The 24,322-nt window shown below is 35.5% G+C and overlaps 1 protein-coding gene across 1 annotated transcript in view; it reads left to right on the forward strand.

Annotated features, from left to right (window-relative positions):
* The window catches only part of UMAD1 (UBAP1-MVB12-associated (UMA) domain containing 1), a 265,322-nt gene that overhangs the window by 171,610 nt on the left and 69,390 nt on the right, over window positions 1-24,322 (forward strand). Inside the window, exon 3 of the mRNA XM_049769198.1 lies at window positions 21,362-21,435. Coding sequence (XP_049625155.1) covers window positions 21,362-21,435 — 74 coding nt within the window. The remainder of the gene's footprint in view (window positions 1-21,361; window positions 21,436-24,322) is intronic.

Consider the following 24,322-nt stretch of genomic DNA (forward strand, 5'->3'; position numbering starts at 1 on the left):
ATACAATCCATTTGTGTGTGTGTGTGTGTGTGTGTGTATAGTGCATATACAACAACTTATTGCCCTATTGTTTTTGCTATGTTTTCACTATTGGAAACAACCCTATAATGTGTATCAATATATAAATACTTTATACAGATTTCTAGCTAGCCTTAAAATAAATTCTAGAATTTGATGACTAGAAATACACAGACTCTTAGTACTTTATATATCCAAGTTGCTTTTTAGAAAGATAATATCAGTTTTCTTTCTAATCAACACTGATCAAGGGCATTTATAAAGTTTTGTTGATATGAACTGCATGTACTTTTTTTTTTACTTCTTTAATAAATCTTTATTTAAGCACCATGTTTGTAATTGGGTTTCAGTCATAAACAGAATACCCCCTTCACAGTGCAATTTTGGATGACTTCTTGTGTCACTAATTTACCTTCATTATAAATTATTATTTTATTTATTTTATATATTTATTATTTTTATTTATTAAAATTAATAACATTTCTATAGCTCTTCTTTTTCAACTGTTTTTTTATCCAAACTTTCTATCAGAATTTCAAATTAGACTGTTAAATTTGGGAGTGGAGAGAGTGGGTATTTTGTTGGAATGGCTTACTTATAAACATTTATTAGGATAAATATATGTTTATAATTCTTCTAGGAAAAATTTTTACTCAAGTATGTTTATTAGATACCAGTCAGTAAAATTGTATAAACTTATTTATATAGAACCTGTCTTAAAAATTATTTCCAGAATTTTTTCTTTTGTTACAATTGGAAAGTGAAAATTTTCTGTCTGAGTTAGAGAATTAGTACAGAGGTTAAGTCAAGTCAAGTCTGGTAATCAAGAGAAAATCTTTCTGTAAAAGACAAAATACCCTGACCAACCTTGATAAGAATTATTGTTAGAAGTGTGAGCAAATGAAGTTGCATGAGGTTAACTCTAGTTTGATTGTAGCTTACACTGCAAGCACTCCTGGAAGTGACTCCTAAACCTAGAGCCAGGTGAAGCTCTAATGCACTGCTAGATATGGGCTGGCTAACCCCCCACCCAATAGTAAGTCTTTTCCATTATATAACTATTTGAGCTTCACGGGGTTGTATTTTTAATTTTATATATCATCTCATATTGAGCTCTTATTCATTTTAGGGCCAGAGTTTAGAGGCAGTGGGCCACATCCAGTGTTATACAGTGGTACCCCAAGCTGTGTTCTGAGGAGTTGTTTCCATTGTTGCTTAGGGAAACAGTTGCTGAATATTGAACCAGTGTCTGATACATGCAAGGCAGCATCATAAGCTTAGTACTGTCTCTCCTGCCCCAGTGATAAATTTTTATTTTGAATTTGGAAACACTGATCATTTGGAATTTGGGATTTTTTAATTGCTAAACTTAGAATGAAAGAATTAATATTTGTTTTCTTTCTTTTATTTCTTTTCTTTGTGCATATTTGGGCCATACTCAGGCTCTGTATTCAAGAACCACATTTATAGAGCCAGGGTAAGGATGATATGGGCTGTTGGGAATGTAACCTGGGTTGGATGTGTGCAAGGCAAAGTGCCTTACCGGCTGTACTATCTCTCCAACCTTTTCCCTTTTTTTTTTTTTTTGAAATTCTTTTTTGAGCTTCCTCACCAGAGTACCACATTAGTACCAATGGTGTACAGAAATTTGTATTGGGAATTGCCAGGCCTCTATTGTGCTTCAGCTTCTTGAGATCTCTTCCCTGCCAGAAACTAATATTTAGAGTAGAGAACACGGTAGCTCAACTGAAAACCTCAATGGATGCCTCGCCAGCAGGGTAACAGCAGCTGAGGAGAGAATCAGAGTACTGGAAGATGTAATGCAGAAAAACTCAACACAACAGAAGAAATTGGAAAAGAACCTTAAGACAAATGAACAGGCAATGGAAAGAGTACTCAAGGAATGCAAACAAATGAAAATAGAAGTCTTTGATAAACTCAACAGAAACAACATCAGAATCATTGGAGTCCCAGAGACCCTGGTAGGAGATCTCCAAGAAGAATCAACTGTCAAAGACATTATCAAAGAGATACTCCCAGAGTTAAAGACTACATGCAATCAAATCCTGCATGCCCAAAGAGTACCAGCTAAAAGAGACCCAAAGAAAAACACCCCAAGACACATCCTCGTTACAATGACAAATCCCACAGATAGAGATAGAATATTGAAAACAGCAAGATCAAAAAGGGAAATTATATGCAAAGGAGCATCCCTAAGACTTACAGCAGACATGTCACAAGAAACTCTCAAGGCCAGAAGACAGTGGTGGGATATTGTGACAAGACTGAATAAAATGAATGCCTCACCCAGCCCGACTCATGTTCAGGTTTAAAGGAAGAATACATAGCTTCATGGATAAACAACAGCTCAGAAACTTCACAGATGAAAAACCAGACTTAAAGGAAAAACTGACAGGTCTACTCTAAGACAAGAGAGACCAACAAACACAGAAAACATCTGCAACAATGACATTAAATCCTATGACAATCATCTCCCTCAATGTCAATGGACTAAATTCACCAATTAAAAGACACAGAGTGGCAAAATGGGTCAAAAAGATGAATCCAACCTCCTGCTGCCTACAAGAAACACATCTGAATAGTCAGAACAAACATAGACTTAAAATCAAAGGCTGGAGGAAAATCATCCAAGCAAACAACACCCTCAAAAAAGCTGGGGTGGCCATATTAATATCTGATGACACCAACTTTATACTCAGAAAAGTGGTAAGGGACTGTAGTGTTAAATAATTAATGATGGTTCTGGATGGAGATGAATGGATGGAGAGACCTTTCTCTGCCATCCCAGGCCACGTGGCTCTGCAACCCCCTTCAGCTGGCGGGTCTGGAGGTTCATGAGAGTGGTGGGTAGAAATCTCACTCACAGTCAGGCTTCAGGAAGTATCAGCTTTAATACATACCCTATCCACCACATGTGTGGCATATATCATAACCAATTAAGCATTCAGCCATTCTTAGCTAGCCCTGCGTCTTAACTCCTCTCAGCCATCTTCCCTCTGACCTCCATGCTGGCAAAGACCCAAAAGCCCTGATCCCCTGGGTTAAAGCCCTTATCTAACCTCTTCAAGACCCCCCCCCAGGAAATGGGAGGGTTCTACCAGGTAAAGATAACATAACATCTGCTTCTCAAGACCCCTCCCAGGTAGATACAACTAAATCCAGGGTGGAGTTACAAGGGACAAAGATGGACACTATGTACTAATCAAGGGATATGTGCAACAGGAAGAAATCAGACTATTAAACATATACGCACCTAATGAGAGACCAGCAAATTATCTAATACAGTTACTGACAAATCTGAAAGAAGAAATCAATAATAACACAATAATTGTGGGAGACCTCAACACGGCCCTATCAACACTTGATAGGTCAACCAGACTGAAACCCAACAAAAACATACTAGCCCTGAAAAGAGTAATGGAAGAAAGAAGACTAGTAGATATATATAGGACACTCCATTCCAAAAAACCTGGATACACATTCTTCTCCAAAGTACATGGGTCATTCTCCAGGATAGACTACATACTGACACATAAAACATACCTCCATAAAATCAAGAGGATAGAAATCTTGCAGGCTACCTTTGCTGACCACAAGGCTCTGAAATTAAATGTGAACTACAAAGGCACACAGAAGAAAAACTTTAACAATTGGAAATTAAACACCTTACTACTGAACAACCAGTGGGTCCGAGATGAAATAAAAAAGGAAATCAAAACTTTCCTGGAAACAAATGATAATGAAGACACAAACTGCCAGAATCTATGGGACACAGCAAAAGTGGTCCTGAGAGGAAAATTTATAGCTCTACAAGCACACATCAGGAAGGAAGAAGGGGCATACCTGAATAACTTAATGACGCAGCTCAAAAAATTAGAAAATGACCAACAAAAGGAACCAAAAATAGGGAGACAGAAGGAAATAACAAAGCTGAAAGCAGAAATCATGAAGTGGAAAAACCAAAAAACTTGGGAAAATGTTAAAAGACAAAATTATAGAGGCTTTGTTATATGTAAACTTTTGTTTTCGTTAGAACTTGATTTGCAGCTTTGTCAAATCCAAACTATATTTTTCTAGCTGTACATTTTGAATGAAGAAACACTGAATTAAACATAAAATTAAGACCTTTTCGTTTTGTATTGTTTTATTTTGTTTGGGGGCCTCACCTGGCTTTGCCCTCAGGCATTACTCCTGAAAGTTCTTGGGAAACCATATGAGATGCTGGGGATTGAACTTTGATTAGCCATATGAAAGGCAAGCACCCTACTTGCGGTACTGTTTCTGCAGTCCCCTAATGAAGACATTTTTAAATGTGAAAATAATTTTATGCGATTAAGCTGATTTCTTCTACAGTATAATCTTCTCATTTACCATTCACATTACTCTATATGAATTTATCAAACTTTACTTTTCATTTCTCTGTTCTCTCTCTCTCCCTACAGTACATTAAGTTTTAAGGGGAAATGTTAACACTAATACGGGATAAACTAGAGAAAATAGAAAATAATGTTTTTGCTCAGTTTTTTAGTAAATTTAATTTAGTAATTCATAATGAGTTTTAGTAATTTTGCTTTCAGTTTTTCTCTTCTGTTCTCATTAACAACTGTTATTTAAATTTTTATTTTTTTATATCGTCACCATTAAATTACAAAGTTATACATGATTTGATTACAGGCATCCATTGTTTCAACACCAATATATTCACCCAGTGTCTACTTCCCTCCACCAATGTCCCAAAGCTACCCCTATTTGCTTCCCACCCACTATATATATACTTATATAAGTATATATACATCTATATGTATATACATAAATGCTTGCACTGTGGTGGGTGCATTAGATAACCTTGTAACATGAGCTCTTTTTCCTGTTTTCAGATTCAGGCTTCAAGCTTTATGCACTGAATATCCTTACTGTATCTGTCATGCTTTGAACAGAACCTATGGAAGATATTTTCCATGGGTTGAATGGTGTAGACTTTTTTAAAACTCTCAGCAGTATTTTGGAATTCGGGGTCAGGAATGGTCAGACCTACTCACTTTCTCAGTATATAAATTTACTCATTTAGGAAATATAAACAATAAAAAAACCTTTGAAAGTAGATTTGTACAGCACAATGCGGTATTTTATAAATGTACATTTACAGAGTTAATTTGGCCTTTGGGTTTCTCATTTTCTAGACTAAAAGTAAGGGTGCCAAGGCTTAGCCATTTAGTGTTATTGATTTTTCTGGTTTTCAAGAAAAATGATAAAACATCACCTCAAACTAGCAGTCTGATCTAAAGACATGTCCAAGAACAAATGAATTAAAAGCAGACAAGTTGGACTGTTATTTGAATGGGCTTGACCTCATTTAGGTCTGCTGGTATTTTTAGTTTCCATAGTTAATGCCTTTAACTTTTCCCTATCAACCCAAACTTTTAAAATCAGTAAGCAAATTTTAACTGTGATTTTTAAAGGCAGACACAACATTGATTTCTAATGTACGTAAAAAGTGTATGTTAGACAAATATGTGTTAAAATTACAGATTGCATTGATATAAATTGCCTGTTCTAGTAAATTTTTCTTTATATTTTTTACAATCATATTTTAATCCTTAGGAATTATAATATATATAGTCTTCATATACAGTCAAATCTATAGGTATTTATTGAACAGTTGCTTTATCATAAGAGTATTAGTTTTGTTGTATTCTGCCCATACTGAATTTTGGGTTTAATAATTTGGTATTCTAGTTAAATATTTTTATGGTGTTATATTTTTATTTTACTTGTATTGATAATAAATGTTTATTATATTTACTGATAATAAATATTTATTTTATAGTATAGGTTCAAACTACCATGTAAGTTTTGGGAGTAAAATTCTGTGTATAAGTCACTCATATAACTTTCTCTGAATCTACACCACACCCACCACCAAACTTCTAGAGCCATTCTAATGATCAAATTGGCTTACTTTACCCTTTTTTCCCACCCTCATCTTTGGCAACTGCCCTGTCTTCCAAAGCAGTGGACCTTAAACTTTTTAAACAAGGGGCCAGTTCACTATCCCTCAGATTGTTGGAGGACCAGACCAGTAAAAACAAAAACTGAACAAATTCCTGTGCACACTGCATATATCTTATATTTTTTAATTTTTAATTTTTAATTATGAGAACAAAGATGCAAAGAAAGAGGACAAGGTAAAGTTACAGTGGAAGGACAATCACCCATAAATAGAATTCTCAGTAGTCCCATTGCTGATATCTTAACTTTGAACTTTCAGCCAAAGAACATTAAGAAAAATAAAACAGAACCCATGTACAATTACTTTGTCCCTCAAGTCCCCAGATTGTAACACATAATATTTCTTAGCAGCACACAAAGCAATGTAAAACCATAAAACTTATGTAACTCCTTATACATTGAAGGCAAAGTACTATTTTACATTTCCATGCACATGCATATTAGTTTAAGTTAACCTCAAAAGTTATCTACGAAACATCCAAGATTTTTATAACAACACCTGGAAGCAATCCTCTACCAGGGAAGACCCTACCACTGCTCTGACATACCTGCTCAAAAGAGATTTCCCTTAACACTAAGAAGATTTGACAACAACAACGACCTGCTTACAGGACAGGGTTCTCTGCATTGCCCTTTAAATGTGCGGTGAAATGAGAGGACAGTCTTCACCATCCTGACTGCAATGTAGGATATGCAGATTCCAGGATCTTTAATACAGAAACATGATACCAACAACAGAGACTGTGTGAAAAATAAAAGTTTATTGGCACTACAGACAATGACTTGGATTGAACAAACTAGTCTGCCTGGAGCCTAGAGTTGGTCTTATGCCAGGAAACTTCAGGGGTAGGGTCTCCTTGTATTTAGGCCAAGGCTTTTCCTTTCCATGTCCCTCATATTTTGGTGGGCCTATGCAAACAATAATTGCCACTATAACACTGTTTTTACTGTGCATATATCTTATTTTGAAGTGAAGAAACAAAACAGAAACAAATGCGATATGTGGCTTGCAGGCCATAGTTTGAGGTCTGTAAGAGTTTGTGTTGTTATTTTGAAGGTCAGAGAAATAATACAGTAGGTAAGATGCTTGTCCTGTATGCAGTCAACCTAGATTTGATCCCTGCCAAACTTGAGCATCACCAAGTATGATCCCTGGATATAGAGTCAGGAGTAACATTTGAGTACCACCAGGTGTGACCCCAAAACCAAACTAAAACAAACTGTAGAACCATTATTTGGGGAGTGGGCCTCCCAAGCAGTGCTGAAGGGACTGGGGGTCTTGATAGTCACTAGACCTTGGATTCTAGGGCTCTGGGTTGGAGAGGTGCTTGGATCCTGCAGTAAAGGACCACTAGGAATCACGCTAATGGTGGTCAGGACCTTCAGGGCCACACTCAGTGGTGGGTGTGGACATAAGGTGTGTGGTTAAACTTGGGTTGGCATATTGAATGCAAAGTATGCATCCTGGCTTCTATCTTTCTGGACCCTAGTATTGTATTACTATGATATACTAATTTGCTTTTTTACTTGTATTTCACATGGGAGGAATCAGTGATTATTTTTTATATTCTGGCATTTCACTGAGCATAATTATCTCAAGTCCCACTCATCTTATTGTGAAAGATGTCATCTATTTAAAAGATTCTATCTTTTTAGAAAGCTAGTATTCCATAAAGTATCTCTGCCTTAGTCTCCTTGTACAATCATCTGATGGGTGTTTAGATTGTGTCCATGACCTTGCTATTATAATTAACACTGCTACAAGTAAAGAAGTTGATATATCCTTTTAAATATTTTCTTGTGATATCTTTTTGATAACTACCTAGGAGTTATCAAAATATTACTGAGTTATATGATATGCATGTGCTATTATTCTTGCATGTATTTTACATATAATGTATGTAATATGCATACACCATTTTACATATATTATTATAATACAGGTCATATGTTTATAATAGTTAACACTAATGTTTTTGTTTTCTGTTGTGAATGTACCAATTGAGTATAATAATGTTGACATATTTACTATGTTCTTGTGCCATATTATTTGTTTTTCATTCATTCTTAGAAGTTTGGTCCTTTTTCTCTCTTTCCTGTGTTCCTCTTCATTTTAGAACATGGCTGCTCCTATATTAAGTTCATTTTCTTGTGGTGGTTTAACAGTTATGCTCCAGGGCAGGCTCATCTTTAACATTCAGTTTATATTATATATTGATTTTTGGGCCACACCTGGTAACATTCAGGGGTTACTCCTGGCTCTGTACTCAGAAATCCAGAAATCGCTCCTGGCTTGGGGGACCATATGGGTCGCCAGGGAGCAAACCCAGGTCTATCCTGGGTCATCCGTGTGCAAGGCAAATGCTCTACTGCTGCGCTATTGCTCTGGCCCTATCATTTGATTTTTTTTTATTTCACTTTATTCATCCTATCTTCATCTTAGTGGAGAATGGAGCTTAAATGGTCAATTTTTAAAATGCATGCACACGCACACGCACGCGCGCACAAACACACACACACACACACACACACACACACACACACACACACACACACACACACACGAAAAACTAAATGGAACCAGAGTAAATTTAAATGGGAAAAGTAACATACTGAGCTATAAAGTAACTTAAGTTTTGATCATAGTAAATAGCATGTTGTTTTGGAATAATTTAACAATATGAGCCAATTTGGGTTTCAATACCTTCCTTAAATGGATAGAATACAGCCTGTTTTATTTATTAAGTGATTCCAGAATCACTTAATGAGTTACACAGGAGGGTTTCTCCTGTACTCAAGAAAATGACAACAGCTAAGTGCAAGAGCAGAACAGCAGTTGATACCAGGACATGACAAAACTTTATCTTACCCCAACTACTCTCCCTTCTTCTCTACAATTAGTGTTTAACTTATTTTCTCACTTAATCTTTCTATCAGCTCATTATTTATCATTTGTCCCATTTTTCAGATGAGAAAATTGAGGCTTAAATTAACTTGTATAAGGTTATAGATTTGGTTAAAGGAGTTGGGTCTGATTCTAACAGATTCTAAAACCATTCTCTTTGCCAGCAATGCCAGGTTGCTTTGTACAATGAATGTGTGAGAAGAATGAAAAGGTGTGAGTGGAGTGGCCATTCTGCTGTTTTATTTCCACTACTTTAGTAGTGAATGACTAATAAGCAAACACTCACAAAGGGCATTTGCATTTTAAAAGAGAAGCTCATTAATTTTAATGAAGCTTTAATTGGTGGAACTTTATTTGGTGGAATATTTCAGAGCATTGGTGTTCTCTCCTCTGTCTTCAAGGTGCCTTATGATCAACTTCTGGAACCAAAATTATGTAGTAGGATGCAGTTATGTACTTCGAAACTATCCCAAAAGCAACAGAGTGAATTAACAAGGGATTGTGAAAATAAGCTAAAGAAAAATAATTGTGATTTAATATTGTATAAACTGGCTATTCAAATTATAAAATTGTCAATGTTAAAGGCCTTTAGAGGAGGAAGGGGAATTTACATATTTCATAATTTTTATTATATAGCATTTTATTTTTAAAAAATTATTTTTATAGAGTACATTTCCACATTAAAGGGTCCCAATGGGAAAATAACTTATCTCTTAGAGTTTTTATTTGCAAACAGATTATCTTAGGACAAGTAAAAAAACACATTTGAGAATTAAATGTAGAATCTGTAATATTTTGATAATAACTACTAAGGAGACCTCTTTCTTAATGCAACTTTACTATATCTAGAAGCTCTCGCGGTCTTCTTCCTGGAATTTTGAAATCAGTACTGCAAAAGATCAGAATTTTCATCTTTTAAATTTCTCTTAGTACATGTAACCATCATTGACTGTTATCAATAGAATGGAGGGGAATTTTTCAAAATTTAAGTATTGCTAATATTCTGTTGTCTTTGTATTCATCATCAAACCTTATTGATAATTTGGCAGGGAAAAGAACATATTCAAAGGCTTTATTTATGAAGCAATGTTTTCCCTCTCCATTACCCCCAGGACAAATATTAAGTCTGGCTAGGTACTGATAATAAAAATACGTCCGTTATGAGAGTTTGATAAATTAAAAGACAAAAGCTCATGTATGTTCTATAGTGATTTTAATGAGAATCTGTGAAAAGCTGGGAGACTCATTAACTCACCAAAATATAGAATCCAGTCTCATAGTTTTTTTCCTTTTTTGGTGCCACAGATTGAACCATTGAACCCAGGGCCACATACATGCATAACTGCACTCTACCATGGCCATACTATTTTTTTATGTAATTTCTTTCAAACCTTTCCTCAAAAATAACTTCCTCAAAGATTAAATTCTAAAATAACCAGATGATAAGAAGAAGTGTATCTCACCAAAGAACTTATCTGCTATTTCCTCCTTAATGTGAGTTGAATGGCATGACAGAGCAGAGGCAAAGGTATACAATCAATTCTCAGGATATAAGTCAAAAAGATCAGAGCTTCCACAGCATAGAAACAGCTTTGCAGATGCCTACATCATGATAGTTGAAATAACAGAGACCAGCAAAGGTTAATGCTGAAAGTACCAAAACACCTGCTTAGCAGCTTTCTGTGTTGTAGCCCCTGAAATATAGTCAATAACATGGTTTTGTATTTGCATGCAGGTTCCAACCTTGTTCACACTATCTCATTATTAATCCTGTTGGACTGTAGTATGTTCCAATCTAAACCTACCCTCCCAGATAAGATCTGGCCAATATAGGGGGAAAACATATGGACACCTATTTCACAACTTCTGTCTCTGTAGAAGTCAGCAATCCATTGGCTGGATAGGGAGGAAAGACTGGGGTGAATGTTTGGTTGAATTAGGCATGTGGAATGAGAGTGTTCCCTCAACCTCCCTACTACACTGAGTTAAGGTTCTTTTTCCTCTCCGTCAAAGGGGACTTCACTTCTTTCTACCTGTCCTTCTCTACAATTCACTCACTCCCATTTCTAGTCTTTCTAAGTCCAGTTTACACAGTAGAAAGTGAGATCATTGATGGCACTTCAATGTAACTCGAACATTATCCAATTTTTTACTCAGAAAGGTAGTGTGTAGCATAACATAATGGGGTTCACATGATTATAGTCTTTCACATGTTTTGTAAATAATATTGGCCTTCAGCAACACTCATTAGTGTATGTATTGTCTGTGGCTGCTCTCTGGTACAATGGGAATGTTGAGAAATTGCAACAGAGACAGTGGTGCACCCAAGGAGCCTAAAATGTTTACTTGTCTAGCCCTTTAAGAAAAGAAATTGAAAGAAAAAAAAAAAAAGAAATTGCCTACCCTAATATGACAGATGAATCTCTGAAAGAGCTTCATTAGCACTTTGTAACAAAACATACATTTTAAACAAGAACTTTGCAGGCCTATAATTGTAGCTTGTAAAATGGTTTCTAGCTTTACAAACTTCTGGGCAAATATGAATGAGATTGTGTTTGCTTTGAAGAACTGGAAGAAAGAACATTTCATATATGAAACAAATGGGAGAGAAAAAAATGTATAGAATCTGTCAAAGAAAAAAGTAGAAAGACAAGTAACTGAGGCAGACTAGCCCGAGATTCTGCAGTCCTTGGAATGTCTATTCATATCTTTTCTCTAGAAATATCATCTAGAAATGATGATGTTCTGTTCCCTTCCACCTGGAAGAACTTGCACATACCATTGCCCTTGGCCCACCTGTGTGAGAAGGCAAGATCTCTTACTCTGGATTTTTTATACTTGTAGTTTTAGGTGAGAATCAGTATTGTAAAAGAGGCATAATGAAATGAAACCCAACTACAGTCATGTTTGTAATCACGGTGTTTAAATAGATATTATTAAAAGATTTAATAAAAGAAAAATAATATAAAAAACAAAAGATTGAAAAATAAATGAATGACACACTGATTCCTGCTGGTTTCTGCCAGGAGTCAGAAGGGTGCAGAAGCCATCTTGGGTCATGCTGTTTTCAGCTGCCTGAGACTGGATTTTATCAGCATTCCTGCCAGTGATCCTGCCTGCTTCAGAGGTGAATGTCAATTTTCTGGGTGACCCTGGAGACCACAGTGAAGGTTTTGGAGGCTTCAAGCTCTTTCACCTTTGTCAGTAAGAGGATGGGAAGCCCCAACCATCTGAGGGGATTACCCATTTCAGATTAGGATTAAAGTTCTAAAGGATTTCTGGGAACTCAGATGCCAGCAACCCTATTTGCTTGTCTTCTGTGCTGTGCTGCATTTTCACCTGATTTCATTCTGTGTGTGGCTCATCTGCAAATGGCTCGCCTTCCCTGGAGCCTTCCCTGGAGGTGAGTTTACATGCCCAGAAAGGGAAGCCACGGAACTCTTCTGGAACTCAGATGCCAGCAACCCTATCTGCCTGTCTTCTGTGCTGTGCTGCATTTTTTACCTGATTTCATCCTGTGTGTGGCTTATCTGCAGATGGCTCGACTTCCCTGGAACCTTCCCTGGAGGTGAGTTTACACGCCCAGAAAGGGAGGAGCCAGAGGAGCGCGGCCATTCCAATTCGCTTCACGGCCATGCACATCATTTAGCCAATGAATACAACCACAACACGTAGAAAGACCCACAATACAAGTGTGACAATGGGGAAACAACGCAGGCCAGCGCCAGACATAGAGAATGATGATGGCAACTCTGATGACTTGAACGTGACCAACCAACTAGTCAGTCTCTCAGATAATGAGTTTAGAGTCGCAATATGGAAGATGTTCAAAGAACTCAGAGAAAGTATAGAAGAGAATACTAATAAGAATCAAGAGAATATGAAGATAGAAATTAGAAAACTCCAAACTGAAATTTCAGGTCAAATATCAGGTCTGAAAAACTCAGTATATGAACTGAAGAAAAAGATGGTTGAGCTTTCCCACGGGTTAACAGCAGTTGAGGATAGAATTAGTACACTGGAAGATGAGATGAATAACAACTCTATACAGCAGAAGAAATTGGAAAAAAGCCTTAAAGCTAATGATCAAACAATGGGAAAATTACTCAAAGAATGGGAATAGATGAAAATAGAAGTCTATGATAAGCTCAACAGGAACAACTTAAGAAACATTGGAGTCCCAGAGACACAGGAAGAAAATTTCCAGGAATAATCAACGGTCAAGAACATCATTAAAGAGAAACTTTCAGAGCTAAAGAATATATGTGATCAAATCCTGCATGCTCGAAGTGTACCAAACAAAAAGAGACCCCAGAAAAAATACCCCAAGACACATCCTAGTCACAATGACAAATCCCACAGATAGACACAGAATTCTGAAAACAGCAAGATCAAAAAGGGAAATTACATTCAAGGGAGCATCCTTGAGATTTACAGCAGACCTGTCACCAGAAACACTTAAGGCCAGAAAGCAGTGGTGGGATATTGTGACAAGACTGAATGAAATAAATGCTTCGCCTAGAATACTGCACCCAGCAAAATTCACTTTCAACTTTGAAGGAACAATACATGGTTTCACAGACAAACAACAGATCAGAAATTTTACAGACTCAAAACCATTCTTAAAAGAAAAACTGAATGTCCTACTTTAAGACAAGACTGACCAAAAGACACACCGAACTTCGATATAAAGATGGCATTAACTCCCAGGACAATTCTTTTTCTCAATGTCAATGGACTAAATGCACCAGTTAAGAGACACAGAGTGGCTATATGGATCAAAAAACTCAATCCAACCTTCTGCTGCCTACAAGAAATGGACCTGAATAGTCAGAACAAACATAGACTCAAAATAAAAGGCTGGAGAAAAATCATTCAGGCAAACAACACCCATAAAAAGCTGCAGTGGCCATACTAATATCAGATGATGCAAACTTTATACTTAGGAAAGTTGTAAGGGACAAAGATGGGCATTTTGTATTAATCAAGGGATACGTACAGCAGGAAGAAATCACTCCTAAACATATATACACTGAATGAGGGGCCAGCAAAATATTTAATAAAATTGTTGACAAATCTAAAAAATAATATCAATAACAACACAATAATTGTGGGAGACCTCAACGCGGCATTGTCAACACTTGACAGGTCAACCAGACTGAAACCCAACAAGAATATACTAGACCTGAAAAGAGAAGTGGAAGAAAGAGGCCTAATAGATATATACAGGACACTCCACCCTCAGAAGCCCAGATACACATTCTTCTCTAATGTACATGGGACATTCTCCAGGATAGACTACATGCTAGCACATAAAACATACCTCCATAAATATCAAGAGGATAAAAATTTTGCAGACTACCTCCGCTGACCACAAGGCCCTGAAATTATATGTGAACTACAATGGTACACAGAAGAAAAACTTTAATACCTGGAAGTTAAACAGCCTAATACTAAATAACCAGTGGGTCTGAGATGAAATCAAAAAGGAAATCAAAACCTTCCTGAAAACAAATGACAATGGATACACAAACTATAAGAACCTATGGGACACAGCAAAAGCGGTACTGAGAGGAAAATTTATAGCTCTGTAAGCACACATCAGGAAAGAAGAAGGGGCATACCCGAATAGCTTAATGACGCAGCTCATAGAATTAGAAAGTACTAAACTAAAGGACCCAAAAGTAGGGAGACAGGAGGAAATAACAAAGCTGAGAGCAGAAATCAATGAAGTGGAAACCTGAAAAACAATCCAAAAGATCAACGAAAGCAGAAGTTGGTTCTCTGAAAAAATAAACAAGTTTGATAGACCACTGGCATATTAACAAGAAAGAGAGAGAGAGAAAATTGATAACTTGTATTAGGAATGAAAAAGGAGAGATAACTACTGATATGGTAGATATTCAAAGGGTAATCAGAAACTACTTTGAGAAACTCTATGCCACTAAAAATGAAAACCTGGAAGAAATGGATAAATTTTTGGACTCATAATCTTCCATGGTTGAATGAAGAGGATGTAGCATATCTAAACATACCCATCACTATTGAGGAAATTAAGACTGTAATCAAATGTCTGCCCAAAAACAAAAGCACAGGCCCAGATGGATTTACTAATGAATTCTTTCAAACCTTTCAAGAGGAACTACTACCAATCCTGGCAAGACTCTTTCATGAAATTGAAAAAACAGGAACACTTCCAAATAGCTTTTATGAAGCCAACATCACCTTGATACCTAAATCAGACAGATATGCTACCAAAAAGAAAATTACAGACCAATATCACTGATGAATACAGATGCAAAGATCCTCAACAAAATCCTGGCAAATAGGATTCAATACCTCATTAAGAAGATCATCCACTACGATCAAGTAGGTTTCATTCCAGGAATGCAAGGCTGGTTTGACATCCATAAATCTATCAACATTATACACAACATCAACAACAAGAAAAATAGAAATCACATGATAATATCAATAGACGCAGAGAAAGCATTTGATAAGGTCCAACACCCATTCTTGATAATAACTGTCAGCAAGATGGGAATGGAAGGAACCTTTCTCAATATAGTTAAGGCCATCTACCACAAGCCAGAGGCAAATATTGTCCTCAATGGAGAAAAACTGAAAGCCTTTTTTCTAAATTATGACACAAGACAAGGATGTCCTCTTTCACCACTCCTATTCAACATAGCACTGGAAGTACTTGCTATAGCGATTAGGCAAGAAAAAGATATCAAGCGAATCCAGATAGGAAAGGAAGAAGTCAAGCTCTCACTGTTTGCAGATGACGTGATACTCTACTTAGAAAACCCTAAAGTCTCTATGAAAAAGCTTCTAGAAACAATAGACTCATATAGCAAGTTGGCAGGCTACAAAATTAACACACAAAAATCAATGGCCTTTCTATACCCCAATAGTAATAAGTAAGAAATGGACATTAAGAAAACAACCCCATTCACAATAGTGCCACACAAAGTCAAATATCTTGGAATCAACTTGACTAAAAATGTGAAGGACCAATACAAAGAAAACTATAAAACTCTGCTCCAAGAAATAAGAGAGGACATGCGGAAGTGGAAGCACATACCCTGCTCATTGATTGGTAGGATTAACATCATCAAAATGGCAATACTCCCCATAGCATTGTACAGATTTAATGCGATCCCTCTAAAGATACTCATGACATTCTTCAAAGAAGGGGATCAGGCACTTTTGAAATTCATTTGGAACAATATACACCCTAGAATAGCTAAAGCAATCATTGGGAAAAAAGAATATGGGAGGAATTACTTTCCTCAACTTTAAACTGTACTACAAAGCAATAGTTATCAAAACAGCATGGTATTGGAATAAAGACAGGCCCTCAGATCAATGGAATAGGCTTGAGTACTCAGAGGATGTTCTCCAGACTTACAATCACCTAATTTTTTTTATAAAGGAGCAAGAAATCCTAAATGGAGCAAAGAAAGACTCTTCAACAAGTGGTGTTGGCACAACTGGCTAGCCACTTGCAAAAAATTGAACTTAGACCCCCAGCTAACATGTACAAAGGTTAAATCCAAATGGATGAAAGACCTCAATATCAGACCTGAAACCATAAGATATATAGAACAACACGTAGGTAAAACACTCCAGGATATTGAGACTAAAGGCATCTTCAAAGAGGAAACTGCACTCTCCAAGCAAGTGAAAGCAGAGATTAACAGATGGGAATATATTAAACTGAGAAGCTTCTGCACCTCAAAAGAAATAGTGCCTAGGATGCAAGAGCCCCCCACTGAGTGGGAGAAACTATTCCCCCAATACCCATCAGATAAGGGGCTAATCTCCAAAATATACAAGGCACTGACAGAACTTTACAAGAAAAAAACATCTAATCCCATCAAAAAATGGGGAGAAGAAATGGGCAGACACTTTGACAAAGAAGAAATACAAATGGCCAAAAGACACATGAAAAAATGCTCCACATCACTAATCATCAGGGAGATGCAAATTAAAACAACTATGAGGTACCACCTCACACCCCAGAGATTGGCACACATCACAAAGAATGAGAACAAACAGTGTTGGCAGGGATGTGGAGAGAAAGGAACTCTTATCCACTGCTGGTGGGAATGTCATCTAGTTCAATTTTTATGGAAAGCAATATGGAGATTCCTCCAAAAACTGAAAATTGAGCTCTCATACGACCCAGCTATACCACTCCTAGGAATATACCCGAAGAACACAAAAATACAATACAAAAACCCCTTCCTTACACCTATATTTATTGCAGCACTATTTACCATAGCAAGACTCTGGAAACAGCCCAGATACCCTTCAACAGACGAATGGCTAAAGAAACTGTGGTACATATACACAATGGAATATGATGCAGCTGTCAGGAGAGATGAAGTCATGAAATTTTCCTATACATGGATGTACACGGAATCTATTATGCTGAGTTAAAAAAGTCAGAGAGAGAGAAAGACGCAGAATGGTCTCACTCATCTATGGGTTTTAAGAAAAATGAAAGACATTCTTGCAATAATAACTTTCAGATACGAAAAAGTAAAGAGCTGGAAGTTATAGCTCACCTCATGAAGCTCACCACAAAGAGTTATGAGTTTAGTTAGAGAAATAACTACGTTTTGAACTATCCTAATAAAGAGAATGTACGAGGGAAATAGAAAGCCTGTCTAGAATACAGGCAGGGGTTGGGTGGGGAAGAGGGAGATTTGTGACATTGGTGATGGGAATGTTGCACTGGTGATGGGTGGTGTTCTTTACATGACTGAAACCCAAACACAATAAAGTTGTTTAAATAAGAAAAATAAAAATAAATGAATGAAATAGAAGTAACAAAATTAATGAAATGTGAAGTACTGTAGAAATTAGTTTTTCATTTCTAAGCAGACAACTTGCAAATGAAGTTTTTAATCTAGAATTTATTTTTACTTTTAATTTATTTTGTTTGGGGGGGCCACACCCAGCTGCACTTTGGGGTTATTCCTAGCTCTGCACTCAGAAATCACTCCGAGCTCGAAGGATCATATGGATGCCAGAAATCAAACCCAGATCCATCCTGGGTCAGCCATGTGCAGGGCAAAAGCTGTACCACTGTGCTACCACACACACTCTGGCCCCTTAATCTAGAATTTAAATTAGATAACTTATGTTTGAGAACTAAATCACTACATTTCATATTTGTTAACTGCCATATTTTATTATTAAAGTAACTCATATGTCTTATATCTTCTATGTCTTATAAAGTTTTACTTTAAAAGGTAATAATAATTCAGTGGGAAGAGAAAATAACTTCAAAAATTATATTTTCTGATAATCTGTTCTTTTCTTTTTGTGTAGTTTTATATAAAGTATATAGCTTATATAAAGAATAATCTTGCAGATTGTGGTTTCCCTTAGTAATCAATTCTTGTCCTATCTGAGTCATCACTAAATATGGCATTTCAATAATTAGTGTTAATATAATTGCGTTCAGGAATATGATGTTCAGAATACTATTCTATAACCTTTGTGACTATTTAAGCAGCAGGAAGAAAGGTTTATGTTATATGCCTTAAAATCAGGAAAAGGTAAATGCAGTATAGATTTTGGACTGAAAGATTTTAGCCAAATATCATCTTTATGTGACTGCTGATGAAACACAAGTCATTATAAAATTTAAAAAAAGTTTACTAAGTAAATTATCCTCCATATTGGGTTATGCATAGTTTCTTATAAACAGCTGACTTGTGAATTATTAAGTACACTTTAACCTCATTGTATTGCCTTGACTTATACAACACTGTTTTCGTGGCTTCATGCCTATAACTGAGCATATAAATTCCTTATGCATTTGTTTTGTGGCTTGCAAACTGTGGTTCATGATTTGATCCTTAACTTTCAGAGACAATTATATTTAAAAATAAGGCTTTTACTGAGATGCAAAGAAATAGTTAACTGAAAATAATCAAGATAGTTATTTGATATCCTAGGTTAAATAAATAGATTAAATTTTACTTCATAACTACTAACTTAAAAAAGAACTTTTTTAACCTATAAATATATGCTAAAGTGCTTTTAACATTTTAATCACTGTTTTGAGTCTCTTAACTTACGCCAGTTATGAATTTGCAGTAATAAACATATTACATTTAATAATACCATTTAACCTTCATAAATATATTTTTATTAAGTCACTGATTTACAAAGTTTTAAGCGTACAAGTGTTCTGACACCAATCCCAACACCAGTATGAACATACCTCCAGAATGTCCCCAGGTTCCCTCCCACACCACAGCCTACATAAGTATATTTTAGAAGTTACTAATAGTTTAACAAATAATTTTTGTTAAGTTTTTTAGTTTTTACATTATGTTGTTCTTGTGGTATTATGTATTATATTTTATCACCGTTTTAAAAACTAGCATATACAAAGAAAATTCACAATTAATTCAACTAGTATTTATTGAATACTGTATGTGCTGAGTTCTACTAACAATAATAATGTTTACATTATTTTTGGAATATTCATTTCATACATTTAGATATTGAATATTTGGAAGAATTAATCTTAAATATTATTGCCTCATAATTTAGGATTTTGCAGAATTTTACTTAATTCTTTGAAATGTTCATGAGATCCTTCCTTGATTATAGTCAGTATTATATTTTTTGTTTCTGACGGAAAAATTAAGCTCATACAAGATGTTTATACTGATTATCTCTGATGAATACACATGACCTCCTTTATACTAACAAATTCCTAATTTTTAAATTGAACCAAGTCATAATCTTTGAATTTTGTTATCTTCCTTGTTGTAGACATTCCTGAGCTGGTTTACTTTTATGGAAGAACAGTATACAAAATATTATATTAACCTCTTGCTAGGCTAGTTATACTTAGCTTTGCTTATGTCTGTCCTCTGTCATTGGAGCTAGCCTTAGGAATCAAAGTATTCTACTAAGACTAATTTGTAATATTGTCCAATTATTTTCTGTTGTGAGTATATATCAAACATATATGTCTACTCTGAGCCATATTCTCCAAGATACAGATACAATAAAACTTATTTTTAAAAAGATGTTTATTTTTAGGATAATTTTTCAATTCTAGAGTTATTATTAAACACCTTATCCTATATTATTTACACACTCTCTACTTTGTTAAAATGTATTTGATTTATGAAATATGAGTTAATTTGTTATTTTCCTATAGTAAGCCCAAATAGTTGGATATGTTTATGGTTTAGGATATTTCTTTTTTGTTTATTTATTAGAATTCTATAGCATTAACTATGCCAGGAAGATATTACAGGCTCTTAATTCACCCTCTTTCTACATGGCTAACACTAGTTATATTTCCAGCACCACACGGTCCCCTGAGAAATATTAGGTGTGGTCCATCACCTCAAAACTAGTTAACTTACTTTATAAAAAATGATCGTAGTTGTTTCATAAAATAAAAGTATAATAAATGATATTTCAGATAATTTGGGTTCAATAGTAATGTTTTGGTGTTTGATATTTGTTGTTTGTTTGTTTTTGTCTCTCAAGAATAGAAATTTAGGAGCTGAAAAGACTAAGGAAGGTAGTATGCTGCTTTACACATAGCTGGCCCAGGTTCAGTCCCCAAAACTTCCATATGTTCCCATAAGCTCTGCCAGGTGTGACCCAAAAACCATCACTAAAAAAAAAAAAAATAGAAATAGAAATTTAATGAGAGATCTCAGAACTCTTTTTCCTAGGAGGTTCAGTGAGGAAAGGAAAGAGAATAAAGAACTCAGTATAGGACAGTTTGTCAGGGCCAAGTCTCAGATGGTGTCAGACAGAGAATAAGTTCTCAAATTCTGAAATTATTCTGAATTCTAAAGGATCTAATCAGGCAAAGTCCGCTGCCAGGAGGTAATATTTTCAGCTCTGGGAACTACATGTTGACCCACTAGTTTACACAGAAAGTGGGGTCCTTGTTGCACACTGCACAGCAGACTATATTGTTCAGGATTGGACCCTGGAAAGCTTGTATTTCTCAACCTTTACCCAACCTTGTTTCTTTCTGCGGCCCCTCTGTCATACCACATGGCCCTTAGTCCCTGCCAATATCCCCCCTCACATTTGCACAATTTTCACCTGTGACCCCCTTGAAATATACTGGGGGCCCTTGGGGATCTCTTGGTTGAGAAATACTATTACAGAGAACAAGTTGATTAATATGGTTTAAGAAGCAGGGTTAAGAATTCTCCAGTGCCTTGTTGGGGAGGAAGTTTATAATCAAAAAGCCTGATTAACTTGCCTTGAAGGATATGTATGCTGTGCAGTGTTTTGCCTTGAGGCAAATTCCCTAAGGAATTTATAAGTTTGTGCTTCTTCATGGGGTGAGAGGCCAAATTCAGTTTTCATTCTATTTAACTCTTTCTTGTTTTGTAGGACATGCAGCGAATGAACAAAGAATGGAAACCAAAAGTAAAACTTCAGAAGTAGAAGGCAGCATACCACTGGAAGTAAGTGAAGCTTGATGAATTATTTTGGAGTGAAATTGAACAAGTAATTATGATGGTATCTTTCTCTATGGATGTAATGTAGTTTCTGCTCCTGCAAACAGAAACCTAGAAAGTGAGTTACTGAAAAGCAAGGGATGGCAGTACAGAAGGACTTATACTAAGGTTTTCCCAGGGCTGGAAATACAAACTTTTTCGGTTGAGGAAAGAGGAATAGTGTACATATTTTTAATTTTTGAACTATTTTAGTGATTATCTTCTAGTAAATAACTTCTTTCATATTTTCAAATGCACCTGAATGAGTAGATAATATAATAGATGGTCTAAATAAATAATATATTATTTATGTATAATAAGATTATATAGATAATATATAATAAAAAAGGTTTGTAAATAATCTTTTCAGGGCAGTATTCCATTGTCATATCCAGAATCAAAGAGCTCATTCCTTGACACCTTCCTCCAGAAATACTAGCATATTTCTTCTTTCCACATGCAAACATGATTTGTTTGGCAACTTGCCTTCTGGATGCCGTTTAGTGTGGTAGAGGGCATTTGAGAACTGGTTGTGATCCAGGGTTTCACTGTAACAAAACAAGAAAAAATATCATTAGTTAGTATTACTTTAGGATCAGTTATCATTAGTTGGGATACTTTTATATAGTAAGTCTAAGCATGCCAACATTTTCTAACCGCAATAATAATTTTAAGATGATGTCAAAAATTCAACATATGGCATTAAATGTAGCACTAACAGTACATATGGTTACTCTCTTCTAAATTGAAAAAGTTATGCTTACTCCTAGCATGCTGAAGAATTTTGTACACTTTCAATAATGAATTAATATCTTATTGTGTAAAATCACTTGCAATTCAGATATCAAAAATTAACTTTTATTGATTTATATTCTGATGCCATTTGCTACTCTTTTAAGTTTTGTTGAAGAAAATCATATGAAATACATTTGTTATATACCTTGCAAGGGGGCATGTTTGCTGATGGAAAGGAGCTTGGGACATTTGTAATGGAACTGCTGTTGGAAAACTGTATGACTTATATACAGGGTTTATGTATCTATGAAAATAAAGTATATTTGAAAAGTGCCATCTATAAACAGTTGCTTGCTATCAAAAAATTTACACAATGAAAAAAAAGAGACTACAGATAAAACACAGGATAGCACAGAACACAAAAGTTGATAATAAAATACTCTCAGAGGGTATATGTGGCTGATAACAACTATTAATTAGATTCAGCCTATGTTTCTGAAATGAAATTAATGATCTTTCTCTTTTAAAAGTTAATACAGTGCATGTTCCCTACCTTCATACTCTTATTCCATTGCATGGTTTAAATATTTTTTCCTTTGACAGTGCTGAGGATCAAACCCATGTCCTTACTAATGCAAGGCAAGTGTTGTACTGCAAAACCATATACCTCATGACTTAAAATTTTATCTCACCTAAGCCTCTCACCTGAGTTCCAAATTATTGCCTATCAGCTGTCTCTATGCCTTTATATTTGTAGAATCAGCCTTTATTTGATCAAAGAATAACTACATCAGCCATTCAGAAGCTTCTCTCTACTTTCACCAGTTCTGTATAATAGGATAACTAAAACCTCTTTATAGTGAGATAGGGTCACATGCCCTGTGGTACTCATCCTGTTCAGCTCCCTTGAATTCTACATCCAGTCCTGCAGTAAGTCTATCTAGTAAATTCTCTCTATAGATTCAAATTATGAATTGATCTCAACAGTGCCACTGATAGAACCAGTTAGAGAAGTAGCATATATGAGCATTTTCTCAAAGACATTGCCTTTATTCTTTCCCATGAGTTTATTCTCCATCAGCAGACACAAATACAAACCAGGTTATATTACTCATTGCATTAACATCTGCTGGCTAACCATGGGAGAAAAAAAAACAGAATAAACACTAAGCTTCTTACAGTGGCCACAAGGAGCTCTGTTTTCTCTGTTCTCATTTTTCTCCATATCACCCATTTCAACCTCTATTGTCCATCACTGGCTACCTTTCTGTCATTTGCTTTAAGCTTTCTTCTACCCCAATCCTTACATTTTTCCTCTTTACCAGAATATCTCTTGCATGCTTCATATCAATCATATCTGAGCTCAAATGTCACTTTCTATGACTACTTGAGCTAAAATAAATGTTTTCCCTTTAGCTAGTTATCAGCTAATTTTATTTTATTTTTTATCAAATTTATCATTAGCTTAGATCATCCACTTGTTTACTATCTGCCTTCCTTGAACAAATAAGAACAGACTGTGAAATAGTGTATGCTACAGAGATGTTAACTGAGTCTATATTTTTTAATGTTAATATCTAGTAGTAAAAGCCCTGAAGTGTTTTTTAATCATTCTTTTCACCCTATCAAGTCTATTCAGTTCTATTAAATTTTCTTCAAAAATAACCTTCAAATTTAGCACCTCATTCACCAAACTAAACCCTCACTTGTACATTAAACATTAATTGAACAGTTTCTTTCCTAGATTTCATTCAAAAGAAAATAACAAGTTATATTACTTCAGGTCCCCCAACAGCCTTGAAATCTGCAGAATAAAGTTTATATATCAATATTCTGTTCAGCTGTCACTATATGCTGTTTCTCTTTATTCCCTAAGCGAGAGATTATTTCATTGTTTTCTTATTATTTTATTGTTATTTTTTGGGGAAAAGGGGGGGTCTATACCTGGTGGTATTCAGGACTTACTCCTGGTTCTTTGCTCAGAAGTGACCCTGGCACTGCTCAGAGGGCCATATATAGTGCCAGGAATTTATTCGGGGGTTGGCTGCATACAAAGCAAATATTTATCTACTGTACTATCTCTTTAGCTCCTTTTTTTTTTTTTATAACTTTACTACAG

Source organism: Suncus etruscus, chromosome 1 (assembly GCF_024139225.1).
Source record: "Suncus etruscus isolate mSunEtr1 chromosome 1, mSunEtr1.pri.cur, whole genome shotgun sequence".
In the NCBI taxonomy this organism is placed as follows: Eukaryota; Metazoa; Chordata; class Mammalia; order Eulipotyphla; family Soricidae; genus Suncus; species Suncus etruscus.